We start from the raw sequence: 20,627 nt of genomic DNA, 5'->3' as shown, positions 1-20,627 counted from the left end.
TTTGCTTCTTATTAATTAAATCCAGGTAATTGGTTGATGAAAAATTGATTAAAATTAAGATACAATTTATACAAAACGAAATTTACTTTAAAGAAAGGCTTTCTACAAAACAACACTTAATGAAGTGGTCAAAATCATGTCTGGCCATGTCTCCCGATATATTGCGTATAGGCTTATTAGGCTATACTTGTCATAGTCAACATAGATGGAAAAAAAAAACATTGTAATAAATATGAAACTAAATGCGCTTATTATGGCTACAACACATATACAGACTCTATTTGTACAAATTGCTGCACATTTATTAAATTCTGAATTTTGCACTCAAGTTGAAAGGCATTTGTTTGTGCATATTAAAACATATCTGCAACATTTATCAAGTTCACTGATAATTGTGCATGCATTTATTAATCATTATGATACTAAAATCATAATAAAGTAGTAGGGTTCCCTTTCAATAGTCCAAATTCGCGGTGGCGCTGCCATTTTCGTCTTTCTTCTGTGGATTTCTTCAGCTCCTGGTTGGTCAAATTCAAGATCGACACATCGGCTCATTCAACCGCACAGCGCACACACCTCACGAATTCAAGCCTAAAGCGCCTGAACTTTTTAGACATGTTTAAAAATTATCGTGAGGTCGAGAGGTTCGGCTCGGCTCGTATCTTCCTAGCACACGACATGAGCCGCAACATGCGAGCACAACCGATTGCCACGCGATTTCTCCCGAGTGAAAAAAATCATCTGCGAGCTCGTAAAACAGCAAAAAATAAATAAAAAATCGCACCGTGTAAGCCCGCCTTAAGGGAGTATGAATATATAAACAGACGTTTCAGTATTACAGTTTTTCTCAGTCGCTTTGGTGCATTTCTCACATCACTATTTACATTTGCACAACAGTTAGTTCAACCTCCACAACATTTAGTCATGTGAGCATATCATAGTAGCAATTTCTCATTCCTTCCAACAAATTTCAAATGCTCTTGGACATGCATCAATTGCTTTCATACAAATCTCTGCTGTTTTATAACATTATCATTTGCTTATGTCATGTCAGTCAAAATTAACTATACTTGTGAATGCTGAATAGTCATTCCATATAAAACTAATAGTCCTCATTTCATTGCTTGAGTCATCACATACAAAAATGTTGAACTAGTTGTCGAAATCTGTCAAGCTAATTTTACTATTTTTGTTATCTTTTTTAAAAAATATATATTTTTATCCTAAATTGAACAACTTCTCTCAGGTGAACCTCAGCTTTCACTGATGAGAAGGGGTGTGCATGAATGATTTACAGTACTATGTATGTTGTATGTTCAATTCCAATATGTACTGCAATATTGTTTACAGTTGTGCACAGCTCTACCCAAAGGGAGTTTATGTTTGTTGTAAATAAGGGTGTATTTTTTTATTTTGCACAATGCTGTGAACAAATTAGATTTGCAAAGAGCATATGCAGTAATGTGAAACATACATATCCAGTGTCTTGTACTCAGTTACCTCACTAAATACAGTAATGTGTAACTTTACTGTAGTTTTCAAATGTCTGTGCAAATAGTATATAGTGCTGTCTTGAGCATTTTCAGGTAGTGTCACCAAGATCTGACTTTTTTTGCATTGGAAAACATTTACAGAGTAAACTGTCATAATGAAAACATGACAAAGCCATTTGACTATCTTGTTCAGAAACAATGGTGTAGGGACTTTTCATCTTGATGACACTGACACTTTCATTGACATGAATACTTGCTTTTGAGGAATGAGCTATCCATTTTGAGCAAGTGACACGCTTTTGCAGGTTATCAACTAGGTTTTGCAGTTTGTACTAATTGTTTTGAGAACTGCATTAATAGTTGTGCGAATGTAAATAGTGATGTGAGAAATGCACCAAAGCGACTGAGAAAAACTGTAAATGCATTTTCTGAGAATTTATATTTCAAGTTTTGACAGCAAATGTCACATAACGCTGGAATTGCCCAATTTTAAAGAATTTATCCTCAACTAGTTTTTTTGGTGTAGGTCTACGTATTTAATTATGTTAACTTCAAATAATACTAATAGTAATTTAAAAATGTGGTAGCCCCAGTGGTGTAGTGCAGAGTCTACGCAGGTATACGGCGTATACCCACTTCTTTTTCAGTCGGCATTGCGTATACCCACTTCTAAATCCCCTCTGATGCGTGTATGTTTTAGTGTTGGTAACATGTCCCACATTGTCCCACACAAACTTATAATCGTCCCACATTTGGTTTGTTTGATGGTGGTCACCCTAACGTACATTCACATCACATGTTAATGCAGCGGTAGAGTAACACTCACAGGACACTGCACTTATGCGCAATTACAAAAGTTCATTATTTGCTCGTGCTTTAAAGCTTTGCCGGGTAAACATTACTTTGGCGTTCTGTTCTAATACACTTTTTCTGAGCGCGTACTGAAGTGCGCGCGCACTGTCACTGATTTATTTACATCTAGATCTTTTAATACAGAGCAAACATCAGAAGAGTTAATATGATTAAAAACAAACTCTGTTGTCCATAAATTATGCTCTGCGTTAAGGAATTCAGAATTTACAGTATAATTATTAATCTGAGACCCAGATCCAATAAAGTGACTATTAAAACAGTTGAGCATTTGTGATTTATCTACTATTTTAGTACAATCTTTTGTTATACAAGGGGGAAGACCTGGAACAGATCCATTACCAGTCAAAAGCTTCACATTTTTCCAAAACTTACTAGTATTTTCTGAAGCCTTATCAAGAAAATACTCTGCTTTTGCCTTTCTGATTGTAACTGTACATTTATTGCGAAGCTGTTTAAAATACAACCATTCAGGATTTGAGGTGGTTTTTCTGGCCTTAGCCCATGCAGCATCTCGCTCATGAATAAGGTCAGACAATGTGGTTGAAAACCATGGGTTATCCCGGCATTTGACTCTGTATATTTTTTTAAAGGTGCATACTTGTTAATGATCAAAATAAAATTATCATAAAAATATTTCCAAGCACTTTCAATATCCAGGATTGACATAATTATATTCCAATCAACTTGAGCAAGGTTGTATAAAAAACCCTGTTTATTGAAGTGTTTCATAGAGCGCTTGGTGATGATTCGTGGTTTCTGCTTGGGTAGTTTAGTGTCTCTAGCTACCGCAACAACACAATGATCACTAATATCATTTGCAAACACGGAAGCTAAAGAATATTTATGAGGGGCATTTGTGAGAACAAGATCCAATAATGTGGATTTTTCGGGGAATTTCAAATTAGGTCTGGTAGGTGAATCCACCAGTTGAAAAAGATTATAAGTGTCACAGAACGCTTAAAAATCGTCAGATACCTGGAGCATCCAATTCAAATTAAGATCGCCAATTAATAGTAATTCTTTATAGTTCAAAGAAACCAAAGAGTGCATCAAAGAAGATAAAGCGTAACAACCTACTATTGTGAGTTGACATGTCTTTGAAACAGACAAATTAAGAGCTAAAATTCCATGCTGTTTAACTATTGATTCAGAGAGTAGCATGGTAGTCTCATAGCATTCTTTAATGTAGATTGTACCCGCCCCTTTTTGGTCTGTCAGTTCTAAAAACATTATAACCAGTGATACTGATCTCTTTATCTAAAATAGTTTTGTTAAGCCAAGATTCGGATAATACTATAACGTCCGCATTTGTGTTTCTTGCCCAGATATGAACCATATCTAATTTAGGCAACAAACTACGGATGTTAATATGGATAAGACCCAGTCCTGACCTAGATTTTAGTTCAGTTGGGGTAGTAAAAGTTGAGGCACGTGTATTATTTGGCCCTGGGTTTGGCAGTACATTCCCAGACATTAGTAGCATAAGAACTATAAATCTCTTTCGTCTAGCTGTTTTGTTTACTACATAATTTCTTTTAGTGGGCCCCACACGGGAAGAATAATTAATTCATTAGTTTACTTCCTTAGTTAAAGCACACCTAGTCAAATCTGCATATATAAAAGTCAAAGGAAACAACTTAAACTGATTTTGTTTAGAGGGAGCAATGTTTGTAAACAGTCCACTGCGTGTCCAGCTGTCGACATGTGCAAATGGTGAATTGCACGTAAACGATGAGTCATAAACAGACCTACTGTCTCTGATGTAAACTTGACTAGGCAAACTGAAGAGTAGACCCGCTAGGAGCGTGCATGCAGTTATTAAACACCACATTGTCCTTAGGAGACCCCAGCCATAGAACTCTGATAACCTCATAGAATGAGGCAGCGCGTACTGAGAATCCTCCACAACACAGATCCTCCGTCGGCAGATAACACTGCAAACTTGAGCCGCCAAACTGATGAAGATACCGCCACAGCTAGACAACCGCAGACAAGCCCTTGCAGAGGGACTCGGGGCGAGAAGTGCGATACCGCCACCGCTGAAGTTCAAATCTGTGCACGTCTGCAGCGAAACACAGATCTCCCCCGGACCAGGCCGAAGATGCGATGCTCAACCGTCACGAAGTCACACAACGCTGCTCACAAACAAATCCACGCCGTCACAAAGTCACACGACGCAGCTCAAGTTCATGTGTGTTTGTAATAATCAATAGACTTCTAAAACTAGATTTTGAAGCAACAACAGTCCAACTAGGGTAAAATAATAAAAACAGACAACAGTGCACAAACACCAACTGACTAGGGAGCCGCCATCTTGGATCGGTGATCGGTGATGTGCTAATACTGTGTTTGACCCCCTTTCGCCTTCAGAACTGCCTTAATTCTACGTGGCATTGATTCAACAAGGTGCTGAAAGCATTCTTTAGAAATGTTGGCCCATATTGATAGGATAGCATCTTGCAGTTGATGGAGATTTGTGGGATGCACATCCAGGGCACGAAGCTCCCGTTCCACCACATCCCAAAGATGCTCTATTGGGTTGAGATCTGGTGACTGTGGGGGCCATTTTAGTACAGTGAACTCATTGTCATGTTCAAGAAACCAATTTGAAATGATTCGAGCTTTGTGACATGGTGCATTATCCTGCTGGAAGTAGCCATCAGAGGATGGGTACATGGTGGCCATAATGGGATGGACATGGTCAGAAACAATGCTCAGGTAGGCCGTGGCATTTAAACAATGCTCAATTGGCACTAAGAGGCATAAAGTGTGCCAAGAAAACATCCCCCACACCATTACACCACCACCACCAGCCTGCACAGTGGTAACAAGGCATGATGGATCCATGTTCTCATTCTGTTTACGTCAAATTCTGACTCTACCATCTGAATGTCTCAACAGAAATCGAGACTCATCAGAACAGGCAACATTTTTCCAGTCTTCAACTGTCCAATTTTGGTGAGCTCTTGCAAATTGTAGCCTCTTTTTCCTATTTGTAGTGGAGATGAGTGGTACCCGGTGGGGTCTTCTGCTGTTGTAGCCCATCCGCCTCAAGGTTGAGCGTGTTGTGGCTTCACAAATGTTTTGCTGCATACCTCGGTTGTAACGAGTGGTTATTTCAGTCAAAGTTGCTCTTCTATCACCTTGAATCAGTCAGACCATTCTCCTCTGACCTCTAGCATCAACAAGGCATTTTCGCCCACAGGACTGCCGCATATTGGATGTTTTTCCCTTTTCACACCATTCTTTGTAAAACCTAGAAATGGTTGTGCATGAAAATCCCAGTGACTGAGCAGATTGTGAAATACTCAGACCGGCCCGTCTGGCACCAACAACCATGCCACGCTCAAAATTGCTTAAATCCCCTTTCTTTCCCATTCTGACATTCAGTTTGGAGTTCAGGAGATTGTCTTGACCAGGACCACACCCCTAAATGCATTGAAGCAACTGCAATGTGATTGGTTGATTAGATAATTGCATTAATGAGAAATTGAACAGGTGTTCCTAATAATCCTTTAGGTGAGTGTACATCTTGACTAGCCTAAGCATGTCTAGCTAGTTTAAGATGGTTGAAGCTTGATCAGCCAGTTTTTTTACCAGTTCATGTTTTTGCATGAGATTTGATGGTTTAGTTGATTTGACCGTCTTATGATGTCCATTCTTAGCCTGATGCACCAAACGCTTTCACATTGTTTCACTTTGTGAAAAACGCCTGGAACCTATCCATTTGGATACGTTTGCTTCCCGGTGGCGGTGGGCATATACTTTCTTATTTACTGTACTCTAATATTGTGTAATAGTGTAGTGTAGACGTTACAGCATTGAATGTGAAGTCATTATTCATACCTTTTTCACTAACCACCTATCTCGTCTTTTTTCAGCGGGAAAACCTGGCCTCTAACCTGGGGGACTGCTTGATACTTTCAGACGCGCACACACTCACTCCAGCTCTGTCACAAAACCAACACAAAAGTGCAGTGCTCTTATATGCAACTTGATCCTTGTCACACGTGTCCTTCCAGAGTGATACCTAGCAGAGATTGTTGTGTTGTCATTTTAATACTAGGATGTACATGAAGACTTGAATGAATATACTAACCTTTTCCATTAGTAGGCATCATACTAACAAGCATTTGGGCTTGTTGGTAAATAGGACTGGGGACCCATTTGTATTACACATGCCAGTTTTTTTGCTAAGCTCTTGTATGTTGTACTGTGTCTGTAGTTAGTAGTTAGTACTGGAACTACTTTTCATTCCATTCCTTCCTCTTGTTGTCAAAGACTGGTACACACTCACTATATAAAGTCCCTTTCAAGTCACACACCAGTCTTCATTGTGGTACCAATAGTTACAATGCAGAAGAGTCCCAGAACAACCTAAAAACGTTTTTACATCCAAAGGCGAATAATCCTCAGCATCTATGTGGTTGACCGGTAGTCTACCTCGAATCCCTAGATAGTCATTCATGATTCTAAAGATTTAATTTCTAAACAATTGTTTGAATAAGATGTTAGACATTACATTGACATAAGTGAAGAAATGAAGACACTGAAAGCTGTTTATTTATTAACCCAGATAGCACAAGTCTATTTGATGTTATATTTACATCTGGAAGACGTATTTTTAAGAGTGTTTGCTCATCTTCAAGACGTCTATAGGACGTTTCCTGTCAGATGTCAAATAGACGTTTAGAAGATGTCTTTAAGATGTAATGATTTAGAATGCATGTTAAACTGACATCTTCTAAACGTCTATTTGACATCTGACAGGAAACGTCCTATAGACGTCTTGCAGATGAGCAAACACTCTTAAAAATACGTCTTCCAGATGTAAATATAACATCAAATAGACTTGTGCTATCTGGGAAGTCTATTGGTATTGTTGTGGAATGCTCACATGTTAATACAGCATATTTGAAAAAAGGGAAGATGTAATGATAGCTTGAGAATCTGTTGTTACGGTAATATATAGAGCAACTTATACCTGTTTGTGGTATGCATAGCTATAAGGAAAATACGGTAGACAGAGTTGATAGACACCGAGTGCATTTATGCTGCTACATGTTGCAGTTGTAAATAAAAGAACAGAAATGGAGCAACACTTGTATTGCCTCATCTATACATGACATTCTAACTTTACAGTTATAGCTGCGATTTAATAGTCTGTGGCGCTGCATGTTTCAGAGTGAAGAGCAACACTGTATAACACGGCTTCAGGTGTTTTCAGCATCTAGAGATTGCATTAAGGGAAGGCAATATCCACTATAGGTTTCCTTTATTTACACGTTCGCATTTTGCACCATTTCTGGACGTCCAGAACCTGAGAGTTCAAGTACTGTCAAGCTCCATCTCCAGACTGCCTTTTTAAACACAGGCTTCTGGTATTGATGCCCTACCATATCAAGTCAAGTCAAGTCACCTTTATTTATATAGCGCTTTTTACAATACAGATTGTATCAAAGCGCTTCACAGTGATAACATGAAAACAATATAACAAAAACAATATAACAATATAACAACGTTTGTTTCTAAAAGAAATTGCGTCAACGTCCACCTTAAGTAAGGCAGATCAATAATATTATTGAATATTAAATGTTAAATGTCCCCAACTAAGCAAGCCAAAATCCAAGGCAACAGTGGCAAGGAACCAAAACTCCATCAGGTGACAGAATGGAGAAAAAAACCTTGGGAGAAACCAGACTCAGTCGGGGGGCCAGTTCTCCTCTGGCCAACGAAGGAACAGTGCATGATTCGGGCAGCATTACAAGTCAGATTGGATCGGAACATTTAGAGTATTTTTTTGGAAGTCCAAGTATGCACGCCGGTCTTAAGACGAGTTGTTGAGGATCAGTGCCGTCCACCATAGAGAGTCCATATCGCCCGTGTTGAGTCGTCACTTCATAGGCTTTGTGGTTGGAGCATCTGAAGTCTCCGTGAGAGGCTGGATACAAACTGGAGCTGACGAACGCCATTTTCTCGGGACTCGCGTCCCGAGATAACAGCAGAAAAGCAAAGGGAAAATAATTAGCGTAGCTGCTGTTCATAATGATGATTTCCATAACACAGGTGTAAAAGACAAAACTTGAAGACAGTGACTCTTTCGTCCCAAAATCACCCCCCTCCGTCCCCCACTCAACTCAGCCCAGCTTACTGACCTCTACATCCCTCCTGCTGCTGAGACCTAACCACAATCTCACAATCTCTCCCATATGTAGAAGTTCAGACTGTCCTGTCCTGTAGCGATGGCATCCACAAGAGAGCACGGAAGGTCCTGGACATCGACAGGTACTACATTACGGTAACAGAGACTCTCAGGTGTACGGTATGCAGGATCAGATTAACATAGGGCTAGGTGGGGCTTAAGCCCGAGCATGGAGGGGGCCCATGATTGGCCGAGGGAAGGATTGACTGGCCATTGGGAGCCCCTGAACTTTTCCTGGTGTGCCGCTTGCCAAAACCCCACACATTAAGCGCTGTTAAACCGTTTAATAAATTGATCATTCATACTGTATATGGGAAATATATTTTCTTTTCATAAGGGCCTGAGATTCCTCCTTGAAGATGAAGCTGACCGGAACACACCTACAATTCAGCCTGCTCACCTCTCATCCCAGTCCGCCTCATTTATTCTCTTCTGCTCACCAAGGCTGCATTTATTTAATTAAATACACAGTAAAAACAGTAATATTACAAAATATTATTACAAATTAAAATAACTGAAAATCATTCTGTGTGCCTGGGTCAAAACATCATTATTATAAATCATATTATAATATATAGCCCTATATACCTCATTTGTATAGGTCATTTTAAGCAATCTCACATTTATGTGGGTAATAAATAAATGTAAATAATGTATCCCATACAATGAAAGTGTTAAGGCATATTAAATGTAAAATAATGCATATTTTATGCAGTTTCCAGTGAAATATTAAGTGTCATTAATAATCTCGGTGACAAGTGACTTATTTTCATTCACAATCAGCATTCTTTGTAGACTATTGGGTTCACATCAGCGATTTGCCCTGTGTAATAAATAAAAAGGCAATTTTATCTACAAAATATGAATGTCAAAGATTTTCTTTTTTTCTTCTCTCATTTTTTCTTCTACCCTTCCTCAAATTGCACATTATATGTAAATGAATTTATTGTTTCCTTATTGTGTACTTTTGGTGCAATAAACAATTTCAAGTAGTTGTTTTATCTTGCCTAAAACGCCTTGTATTAATCACATTTATAAAAATTAGTTACATATATTTTGATTGTTACAAGTTTGCAAAAATTTACCAAAAAAAACTGATTTATAATCAAAAAGAGTATACACAATTATTTCACACCCACTCTTTTGTTTCATAAATATTACAAACACACACACAAGATGATTTTGCTCCTTTTTTTATTTCTATTAACTTCATTATGTACAGTTTGCACACACTACATATTTGTGGCCTTGGTTATAATACACCTAAATAATGTAATTAATGCACCCTATCCAACCATAAACTCACACACATCTGGGCTTGACTGATTTTTGTTATCCAACAGTGTGAATAGTATGCCCAAAACCACCTTATTTTATTAGTAATATGTTGTGTTCATTTTGAACCAGATTATTTTTTTCTCCCCCACATTGCTACACTTGGTGTTCCTGGTTAAAAATGACCTACCTACAAAAAAATGATAACATATAACATGACAGATAACATGTCGATGTTATTAGCGATATGATAACATATCGCTAATATTGAATTCAATCTTTCTATCAACTTGTTCTCTTTCAATTAATACATGTTCTGTATAGGGATGGGCATTTTTGTTAATTTCTCATTTCGATCATTGACAGGTCTCAAAATGTGTACTCGAGTACTCGGGGGGCGGGGCATGTGCGGGGGGCGGGGTGTGTCCGTCGTGAAAATTTAAATAGGCTATTTTAAGACATTTATGAAAATGTATGTTGACAAATAAAAATATGACATCAAAACATGTCTATGAAAACATGAACGTATGAATAAAAAAAAAACTGCTAGATTATGATGCATCAATGTTATCGAAAAAGAAACATCTAAAGGGAAGCTGCCTGAGGTAAAGCTAAAGAGTAAATGATCTCCAGTAAACTGAAGCCCGTTCTATGACACACATCCTATGAGATTAATAATCAGATATCCTAGATATATAACAAATGTAGCTAATAGTACAACGATCTGCAAAAAAGGACACGCATGCACATGTGAACTAGTTGTCTATGGTTTGAAAGTGAAACTCTGGATGCGCTCTTCTCTTAACAGCGCGCTGATACACGGGCAACTAAAGCACAGATAATTTACAACATTCTATCACAATCCTGTTCTTATTATAATGCTGAATATGGCATATTGGCGCTGCACATCTTGCACTTAATTTTTATTTTTTATGATACAAAGTGATAAGGCTACAGTCATCACTGCGCGTTTTCAAAGCCATAACTAGAAACAACTTTAAATAAAACATAGGTTTACCGTTTAAAAAATTAGAACAAAATAACACTGCAGCATTATTAATATCATCAATGATTTTTGCCCATTAAGCCTATCTAAAAGGAATATGACTGAAAGGAATATAAGAAATAACCTGATTATAGTCAAAAATGTCGGACATTCCATTTGAGCTGAAACTGATGAGTGAGTGAACGGTCGATAAACTGCCGCGTTTTTTCTAGCTGGTTATTAAACTCAACCAAACGCTTCTTATTTGAGATTAATCAGATATAGACAACATAAAAGTAATCTTAAAAACTTATATCTGCACCAAAAAGACGCGAATGTGTACATGAACTTGACCGTGCTGCTATAGTCTGATGTTGTGGACAGCGCGTTGAAAAACGAAAGCACAGAGAATTTACAACATCCTATAACAATCGTGTTCTCATTGTTATGTTATGCATAGATTGGCGCTGCACATCTTGCACTTAACTGTATTTCATGATCAAAGTGATTCCAGGCATCACAGTGTGCGTTTTCAAATCCAGTTTTATTTTTTTCCACTTTCCATTTCCACTTTATTTCGCCGGTCTGGAAGGCGTGCTGTTGTCTAACGCTAACTAATCAGACTGCAGGAACCGCCCCAAATGCCACAATGACCAATCAGAGAAAGAGAGAATTTTTGGGGGGGGGGGGGTCATTGTTTTCATGATCGATCGTCGCTGTCACGTACGAGTACTCGAGTACTTGAGTACCCGTGCCCATCCCTAGTTCTGTACTGATCTGACTTGCTGCATTTACACTGCAAGTCTTAATATACAGATCTGATTTTTGTGGCCCGACTGTTTACACTCAATTTAAACAGGACTTGTATCCGATATCTGTGTTTACATTAATTCCCGCCCAATGTGATTTTCAATGATTGGTTTACTATCCACACATGGTAGACCCTGGTTTTGAATGGCCGTGATATTAAAATTATTTACATAATTCATGTTGGGTGGTCATGATTATTTGCCAGCATGGACAAGATAACAGCTGTCATGATTAATGAATGTTTTGCAGCGCAAAATCTGACGGAACAGAGAGTCAAATAATAATACTTATAATGACCAAATTTGCAAGCAATTCCAAAGTCATTTTTGACCGGGAACACCAAATTAGCTAAATGATTTTCAGCACAGCACAAGGATTAAATAAATAATTAATCCATTGTTTTTAAAAACACACCAGCTGTGCCATTATTTACGAGACATGCGAGAACCAATGACATTTCTGATGCCAAACCTGGTGTGACATGCCATACTCCAAAGGACAGCGATTACTTTAGTTTTGAGAGCTACAGCAGAGAAAAAAAATTTACAGCAAATAACAACTATACTCTTTAACACTGGACTACCTTCATGGTGCTTTTTTTGGCTCTTGTTTGGAGCTTGACATCCCCAGTTCCCATCATACCAAAGAACACTCTGGAGAATCTGCTAAACATCTCCGTGTCCCACAGAGGAAAGTCTCAGGTTTGTGAGAAAGTTCCCAGTTTTTCGGAAACCAACTATTAAAGCTTCCAACACCATTCTTTCCATGCATCACCTTACAACAAATATGATAAAGTAATGTAATTGTTAAGCATATTAATGCAGATATAGAACTGCTAGTCCCCAAAATAAAAAATCTAATTAAAAAAAGCATCCCTGCAAACAAATCACAACCTTTACTTCGGCAAATTTGGACAATGCTTTTTCTTATGAGTCAGCAGAGTACTTAAGCGGCCGAAACACTTCTCGCATGACGGGCACTTGTACGGCTTCTCTCCGGTGTGCACTCGCTCGTGGGCTTTCAGGGAATCAGAAACCGTGAAACACATTCCACATTGTGCGCACTTGTAAGGTTTCTCGCCAGTGTGAATTCTTTGGTGCCTTTTCAAGTATATGATTCGCGTAAAGGCTTTCCCGCAGTCGAAGCACACGTGAGGCTTCTCGCCGGTATGGATTTTCTGGTGCTCTTTAAAATTGTGGAGCCATAGAAAACCTCTGCCACACTCAGAACAAACAAAGGGCCTTACGGTTTCATGAGTTTTCTCGTGCTTCTGGAGATGTCGAGCCTCAATGAAACTCTTTCCACACTGAGAACAGTGGTATAGTTTCTCTCCTGAATGCTTTTTCATGTGACCTACTAGGTTTCCATGATAGATGAAACTCTTCCCGCATTGAGGGCATGTGAAAGGTCTCTCTCCGGTGTGAAGTCTTATATGAATCTTTAGGTTTCCTTTGTGTGTGAAATGCCTTCCACACTGACGGCAAGTGAAAGGCTTCAGTCCGGTGTGAATTTTCATGTGATGCAGAAGGCTTCCTTTGTGTGTGAAACTCTTTCCACACTGATCACATGCAAAAGGCTTCTCTCCAGTGTGAATCCTCATGTGATCGGTAAGATTATCTTTATGTATGTAACTCTTCCCGCACAGCTGGCATACGTAGGGCCTCAAGCCCGTGTGAACTCTTAAGTGATTCTTAAGGCTTTGCTTATGAATGAAACTCTTCCCACACTGATCACATGGGAAAGGTTTGTCTACAGTGTGAAGTCTGTAGTGCTCCATCAGGTGCTCCTTACACAAAAAACATTTCTGACACTGTTGGCAGGAGAAGGGCATATTGACCGATTTTTGAGCTCCAGTTCGCACTGGAAACACGTTTGTTGTGGTCTCTGAGCAATTTTCTCCAGAGTGAGTTCGGAAGTGATCCATCAGGTGCTCTTTAGACTCAAAATTCCTTTTACATTCAAGACAGGAGAAGAAAAATCCACTTCTATGAGCTCTTTTGTGCCCAAACCTTCTCCCAGACTCAGAGCAACTTAAAACCTGCTGCCCAGTAAGGACAATCTGAGGTTCCTCATCCTGATGTTTCTCGTCCACATTCTGTTCTTCACTTTCCTCTTTCACTTCTGTCAGCCCTAATGTGAACATAAGAAAAAAAAGTTAAAATCACAAACTGATGATTGTCAAGATAATGGAAATAAAATTAAGGAATGTTCCATGCTCAGTACAAGATAAGCTCAATCGACAGAACCTGTGGTGCAAGAGTATTATCCACCTGTCCCTACTTTACTTTTAAAACAATGGTAGCGCGGTAGACCAATGACAATAGACTGGGCTATCTGGCCAATCAGAGCAGAGAAACTCGCAGAAAGGAGGGATTTAGAGAGACTGAAGCATCGGACGAGTCGTTTGAGAATCATTGAAATATGTGGTGATGTGCAAATTAGGGGTGTAACGATAAATTGTGGTACGATCTATCGCGATGCAAACATGTTACGATATGTATCGTAGAGTTACGGCGATTATTTATAAAAAAATTTACGATATGACATCCGTTTTATTCTATTGGTGGAGCTACCGCACCCGCGTCACGCTCAAATGAATCGCTTGAACTGAGCAGTAGCAGGGCAAAATGAGTTCAACTGAAATTGAAATAGTGGATGCCCCGTCCACTTACAAGTCCGACGTCTGGCAGCATTTTGGTTTTCCAGTTACTCGACAGGAGGGCGGTAAAAAAAACAGACAAAACACAAACTGTGTGTAAATACTGTAAACAAACACTGTTATACACGACGTTGAACACTACAAATATGATGTGTCATTTAAAACGGCACAACATAGACTTCTGCAACCGGTTGCGAAAAAGGGAGTGAAAGAAGGCCAATCATCTATACAACGTAGTTTTGCTTCAACGTGGTCTCAGTCAAGTGCAAAAGCTCAAGAAATAACCAGGTGCATCTGTGTTTTTTTTTTGCAAAAGACATGAGGCCATTCTCTGTTGTCGACAATGTTGGATTTTGCAAATTGGTGAAGGTACAGGAGCCCAGGTACTATATTCTGTCACGCCCGCACTTCAGTCAGGAGGTAATTCCAGCCCTGTACAACAATGCGTCCCTGTTAAATACATCTTTTATTTGATTTTCAGTTTAATTTTTTACTTTTGTTCAAAATATCATGATACATATTGTATCGTGAACCCAGTATCGTGATACGTATCGAATCGTGATCTGAGTGTATCGTTACACCCCTAGTGCAAATGTATATTATGAGGAAACAAAAGTGTTTTTTAACCTTTTATGCATGTAATCATGTTGTAGGAGAGCTCTGAAAAAATTAGGAACCTTTAAAATAGCATAATTGGGGCACTTTCAATTTTCACAAAAGGTCATCAATGTTATGCCATGCACTTTGTTGAACTGAATCAACGCTAAACTGATTTGAGCTAAAAAATAACACTAGTCTTTTTAAAGCTGCCTTACAGCATAATATGAATGTCTTTTATTTGATCAAGTTATCATCATTCATTGAGCTTTATTCTCCTGTGTTGTATAAAGCGCTATATAAATAAAGGTGACTTGACTGAGACTTTAAAGGACAGTTTACCTCAGATAGAGTACGTCGTACAAGTATGTGTGTTTTTGGGGTTTAGGCTTCGTGTTTAATACCCTGCTGAAAAAAACAACAGAAACCATTACAGAAGTTTTAATGGTTTCCAATAAAAAATAAAAAATTCTAAACATTACAACCAGTAAAACCATCACCTAATGGTTTCAGTGGCACTGTTGCCAAGTTTGCGGCTTTCCCGCAGAATTGGACTTCTTGTAAACGGCTGCTGTGCTGTGTACAGGATAAAAATAGTTTATAATATTAACACTCACATATAGCTGCATAACTATAAAAAAATAATCACTGCTGTAAATCTGTGCAATATAACGTGCAGTACTTCAAAAATGTATAATAATACCCAGCAGAGAAGTGATATATTTATTGCTTAAATAGGCCTACGCTCTTGAGCACATAAATAATTATATTTGCTACAGATCGACATAACATCTGTTTTTTTTTCACTTTTCAGCACTGCAGGATTTTTAATTCCCTTTGTACACACAAAACCCAATGGCCAGGGCTTGTATTATTTGGTACCCTATTATTGTCTTATTTGTCACCGCGGTTTGCTTTAAAATAAAATCAAAAATGTATCCGATGTCTTACTGAAATAGTGAATGGGCTATATGCACGCATAACTTCCGCGTTTGATGCAAGGATGCTCTTACGTTTCCGGTTGGGGAGATTTAAAGCGGAGGAAAACCGAGAAAAACGGGATTATGGCAGAGTCTTCAAAATTTACTGTCCTCTCGTCTTTAAAACGAAACTTTAATACGTTTAGTTGTAATTTTATATATAGTTATGTTTATTTAATATAATAAACAAAGAAGCATAAACAAAATGAGGGGTGTCTGTTTTGTCTGTTTTTGTGACTAACATTTCTTTAATATAGCAATAGAGTATAAAAACCAATATAAATTCTCGGTATAGCATTGGACTCTACGATCGGCGGAAGTAATCCAGCATCCTTAGACCTTCACCGGAAATACCGCCGTGCATAGAGCCCATTATCATCATTTGTGTAAAAATCCAGAGTTTGTGTTTATTCACAGATCCAAATGGAAAAATGAAGAAGCATAAATGAACGATTTAGCGCCCTGCATGACATGTGGAAAATATAGTCTACTATCAGCCTATAAAATATGTCTTCTTTGCAAAGCTAGTAATTTCATCATGCTCTTTGCTCACTAAAAGTGGCACTGACGCATCTGCTGGGTAAATTAATAAATACAATATAGCTAAATCTCAAACAGTGTATCATTTATATCAGCAACATGTTTCTTTATATAGCCCAGCTCTAAAACTGCTCAATATTAAAGCTTATATGACTTTTTGTAAAGCTGCTTTGAAACGATGTGAATTGAGCACTATACGAATAAATTTGACTTGACTTTACTTGAGACTTAGCCTATATATCATGGCCACGAATTAAGAATTTGTTCCCCAGATTTAGCAGCACGCATATTACACGGCGTTCTGCCTGAAGCGATTGTTTGTACAGTAAACTCCTCTAACTTGATTCGTGTTAAAAGTGCAATGTGTAAAAATTTTGAGTATCTATTAACAGAAATGCAATATGACATCCATAACTATGTGTTCAGTGGTGTATAAAGAACTTACTTATTCTAAGGTAATAAAAACATTACGGTTTATTGAGACATTTAGATCTACATAACCGCTTTTAAGTCGATCGCGAAGAGTTTTCAAAATCAGAGAAAAAAGCCTATTGTGTGCAGTAAATGGTGTCTAGGGGATGCGGAGGCGCGTGCGCTGTTACAATTATGTCATTTTTGCCGCGCGCACCTTTGGGCTCATGCGGACGCGTCGAGTTTAAACAAGGCTTTACGCTTTAACCAGCTCAGCCACAGTAACAGCTCATATTTAGCCAGCTAAACTTTTACTACCCTGTTAGAAAAAATATATAGTTGCATAGTTTCATGTGGTTCTTCTCCATCGCTGTATTATGGGTTTGCTATGTGGGGAGAATGTGCTGGTTACGTTCGTGAGACAATCAGCTGATTACTATTATTATATTATATATTAAGACCCTTGATCCTCACCTGACTATTGCTTTGTAAACTTTATCCATGATGTGGTTTATAATGGACTGTGGTACAGAAACAGTGACAATGTTACACACTCTTGGCTTACTCTGGCTATTCTCTGCTGTCTCAGACGACAATGTGTTTGTCCCGTTTTAGCCACCGTAGCTTCTTCGAAAGGGAGGGGTGAGCAGTGGGCTGAGCCCTTAGTGCAACTCGCAACCGAACCGCTAGAAATACACACTGCACCTTTAAGTGAATCAAAACATTATCCAATTGATCATTAATGAAATCGCTAGTTATCACTTATAAATAGGATAGTTCCAATCCTTGATTCTGATTGGTCAATAGCTGTGTTCAGTTTTAATCGCGATAAAACACGGTCATGAACGCTTCACCCAACGGTTCTATGTACACAACACCCCTAGCAACCACTCTTAGCAACTTAAACATGTGTTTGATCTCATTGATATTGTTCACTGAAGCTAGATTAGAGTATTGTGAGAGATCGAGTAAGCGAGTGTACCTGCATTTACAGTAGACGTAGCATTTTCCTTCAGGTCAGTCCTATATTCGTAATAAAAAAAAATCTGTTTGAATGTCCGCAGCGATATCTTTTAACAGTCAAGGGGTTTTCCCTCATAAAGATAGTCTTTGCCACCATCTAATGGCGAAATAATGTATGTAACTTATGTTGCTGTTTACGGTCAGGGATTATTTAAGGAAGGCTTTTAGTGATTTTACTTCATTAAAGTTTATGAAAAATAAACCGCTGTGACTTATTCATGATACAGCACAGCCTCTCATACCTCATTGCTTTCATATGTAGTACGGCCTACACGCCTCAACCATCTACACCCAATACGATTGCTGTATTATAAACCAATGAAATTGGGTGTGGTCGGGGCGACACACTCTGGCGTCACTCCTTTGGGATGGTTGTGTTACACAGACCTGGCAACCCTTGTCCTGTTGTGTTTTGGGGAATATTCCATTAGGATTTAATGTTTTTTTTTTTTACATGCCACCAACAGAAGACAAAAAAATAAGCAGTAGAGACCATTACAGTCTCCATCAAAACCAAAACAATTCCCATTATAACCATTAATAAGGGTTTTTATTGTTAGTTTTTTTTCAGCAGGGTAACTTAATCTTATTTTATCAAAATGGTGCACGTGGTGCTTTTCCTAGGCGCGTCGCCGCGAACTGCTACACTCATGAACGGTAAAATTAGATTATTTGTTTTCCGTTAAATCCTATCGTGTGCCTTCAGAAATGGATTCTACTGAGTCGCATGGTACTTTCTCGATCGATTATGTCATTATTGTATTATTGCCAGACCTGGCACATTACTAGCATACAAAGCTCTAGTTCTGCATCTAAACATGCATCTTCCCTCTAAAGTTACGTCAATTTATGCCATCTAACGTTAACTGTTATTTCACAGCCACCGAAACTAGCAGTGAAGCTTTGTTACCGAACGCAGTAAATAATGAAGAATCAAACCTCCTTGTTCATCTGTTTGCTCAATTTTCACTCGCCATGGCTCTGGAATCGTCATTTCTTCACTCTCCTCTTTTATAAAGTCCATCTTTACAATTGTATGTGACGAAGACATCATTTGATAAAGCTTGAGTTATTTGGGCCTGTTCAAACGCGGGTCTTCGCGTTCAGAGTAACAGTATGAGATATTTTTATCCGATTCGCATAACTCCTACTATTCACTAGATACACGCGTCCTTCTGAGAATATCCAAAGTCAGACGTTGTATATTTTTACTTAATACCTGCTGCTGTCCACTATAAAGTGTGCTGTTGTTGAGCGATACACACTCACTGAAGATAACGCTAGCGGAACAAGATGGCAACGCTGTTTCTTCTTCTCGAGTTTCAGTGTTTGTTGCTTTATCGCCGCTACTGGGCTGGAGTGAGAAGAAATGAAGGCATGATGACGCAGGGATGACGTAGGCCAACCCGAAAGTTAGCAGCGCCATGTTTTTATATAGAAACAGATGAAAATATAAAAACATCTTCAGGAGGATATTAAGGAGTGTCAACAGAAATGTTCACATATAACAGACAAGAGAAACAAATACACAAAAAGGGTAGACACAAGCAAAATAAACAAACAGACTAATTTAAGAAAATTAATGAAAATAAAATATTCTAATGTTGCTGCATTTAATCAACAACAACAAAAAAGCTAATGTTAAATAATAAGAAATTAATAAGAAAACAGAAACATTAATAAGCATAGGGAAGCAAACTAAGCCTCATCAACAGAATCATTAAATAAATTCTCATATTGTTTCAAGAATCTGTCACATTTTAAATACAAATATTTGAAAATCTACCTCAATTTAAAAAATGTGAGAGAGTAGGAAGTGAGCCCGAAAATGTTTGCTTATAGATTTTTTTTTTAAAATACCTAAATATAAATAAATACAAATTTAAAAATGAATAAAAAATGAGGATATTGAGGAAAATGAGCAGGTGATGATACACAGGGCAACTTTTTGAGCAATGTTGCTGGGCAATCTTGCCGAGTGATTGTTGCTTGGGTACTTTCCCATTGAAAATGGGCAATACATTTCTATCTGGATACTTTCGGTCGTGGGCCCTGTGTCTCATCTGGTTGCCCGTAGACGGCAACATTGCCCAGCAACATTGCTCAAAAAGTTGCCCTGTATCATCATCAGACTTGTTATAAGAGTTAGTATAATTGTAAACAATGTCTTTTAAATTAAAACATTGGGTAAATCAGCCCTTTAGTGAACTGGAGTTAAATATTGTTTCACTAAATACATTTTTTTTAAAGAATTTTTGGGAAATTGAATGCCCTAATTTTTTAACATGTTTGTTTTTTTCATTTTAGTTATTATTATGTTATATATTTATTTAGATTTTTCAATTACTTGGTGGACTAAATGCTTTTAAAAATAATGAATGGGGTATTACTGATGCATGTTATTTTGTAGAATAAAATGAGAAAATATCTTGAGCTTATGTTCACCTTATACTGTATTTCAGAAATGTTCAAAACCCATCGACTTCAGGATGATGGAAGCAGAAAGTCTAAATCAAACTCGTTTCTGGGTTTCAGGACTCTTGTGGATTCCTGTGGCACTCATTACCTTTAGACTATAAATTACACACAAAAAAACATGTCATTTTTAAATTTATATTGTATAAAACAGGATCTCTTGTATGTAATTATTAAATAAATAAATAATAATAATAAAAATGTATATATTATTTTTATTTAGCAACGGGCTGCATTTCGGCCACTCATAAGTTAACATTATACACAACTACAGATGCAGACGATCCCACTACAGAATGGATGG

The 20,627-nt window shown here is 38.0% G+C and overlaps 1 protein-coding gene across 1 annotated transcript; it reads right to left on the bottom strand.

The window, feature by feature from the left end:
• Positions 1-12,508: 12,508 nt before the first annotated feature.
• Positions 12,509-19,167, bottom strand: zgc:174263 (uncharacterized protein LOC569949 homolog). Its single transcript, XM_056264845.1, has 2 exons — positions 18,788-19,167; positions 12,509-13,768 (listed from the first exon to the last, which is right to left on the bottom strand). Exons 1-2 carry the CDS (start codon positions 18,900-18,902, stop codon positions 12,534-12,536), a joined length of 1,350 nt encoding a protein of 449 aa, XP_056120820.1. The 5' UTR covers positions 18,903-19,167; the 3' UTR covers positions 12,509-12,533.
• Between the last annotated feature and the right edge of the window lie 1,460 nt (positions 19,168-20,627).

This window comes from Rhinichthys klamathensis, unplaced genomic scaffold, assembly GCF_029890125.1.
Source record: "Rhinichthys klamathensis goyatoka isolate OS25496 unplaced genomic scaffold, OSU_Roscu_1.1 h1tg000011l_1, whole genome shotgun sequence".
NCBI lineage: Eukaryota > Metazoa > Chordata > Actinopteri > Cypriniformes > Leuciscidae > Rhinichthys > Rhinichthys klamathensis.
This window is presented reverse-complemented; position numbering and strand designations above follow the sequence as displayed.

What these genes read in the sequence shown, in the direction of transcription:
- zgc:174263 (XM_056264845.1), bottom strand. Translation starts at nt 18,902, where the DNA reads ATGATGTCTTCGTCACATACAATTGTAAAGATGGACTTTATAAAAGAG. An exon ending in GCAAACAGATGAACAAGGAG is followed by an intron (nt 13,769 to 18,787) that starts GTTTGATTCTTC and finishes TGTTCACATTAG; the next exon opens with GGCTGACAGAAGTGAAAGAG.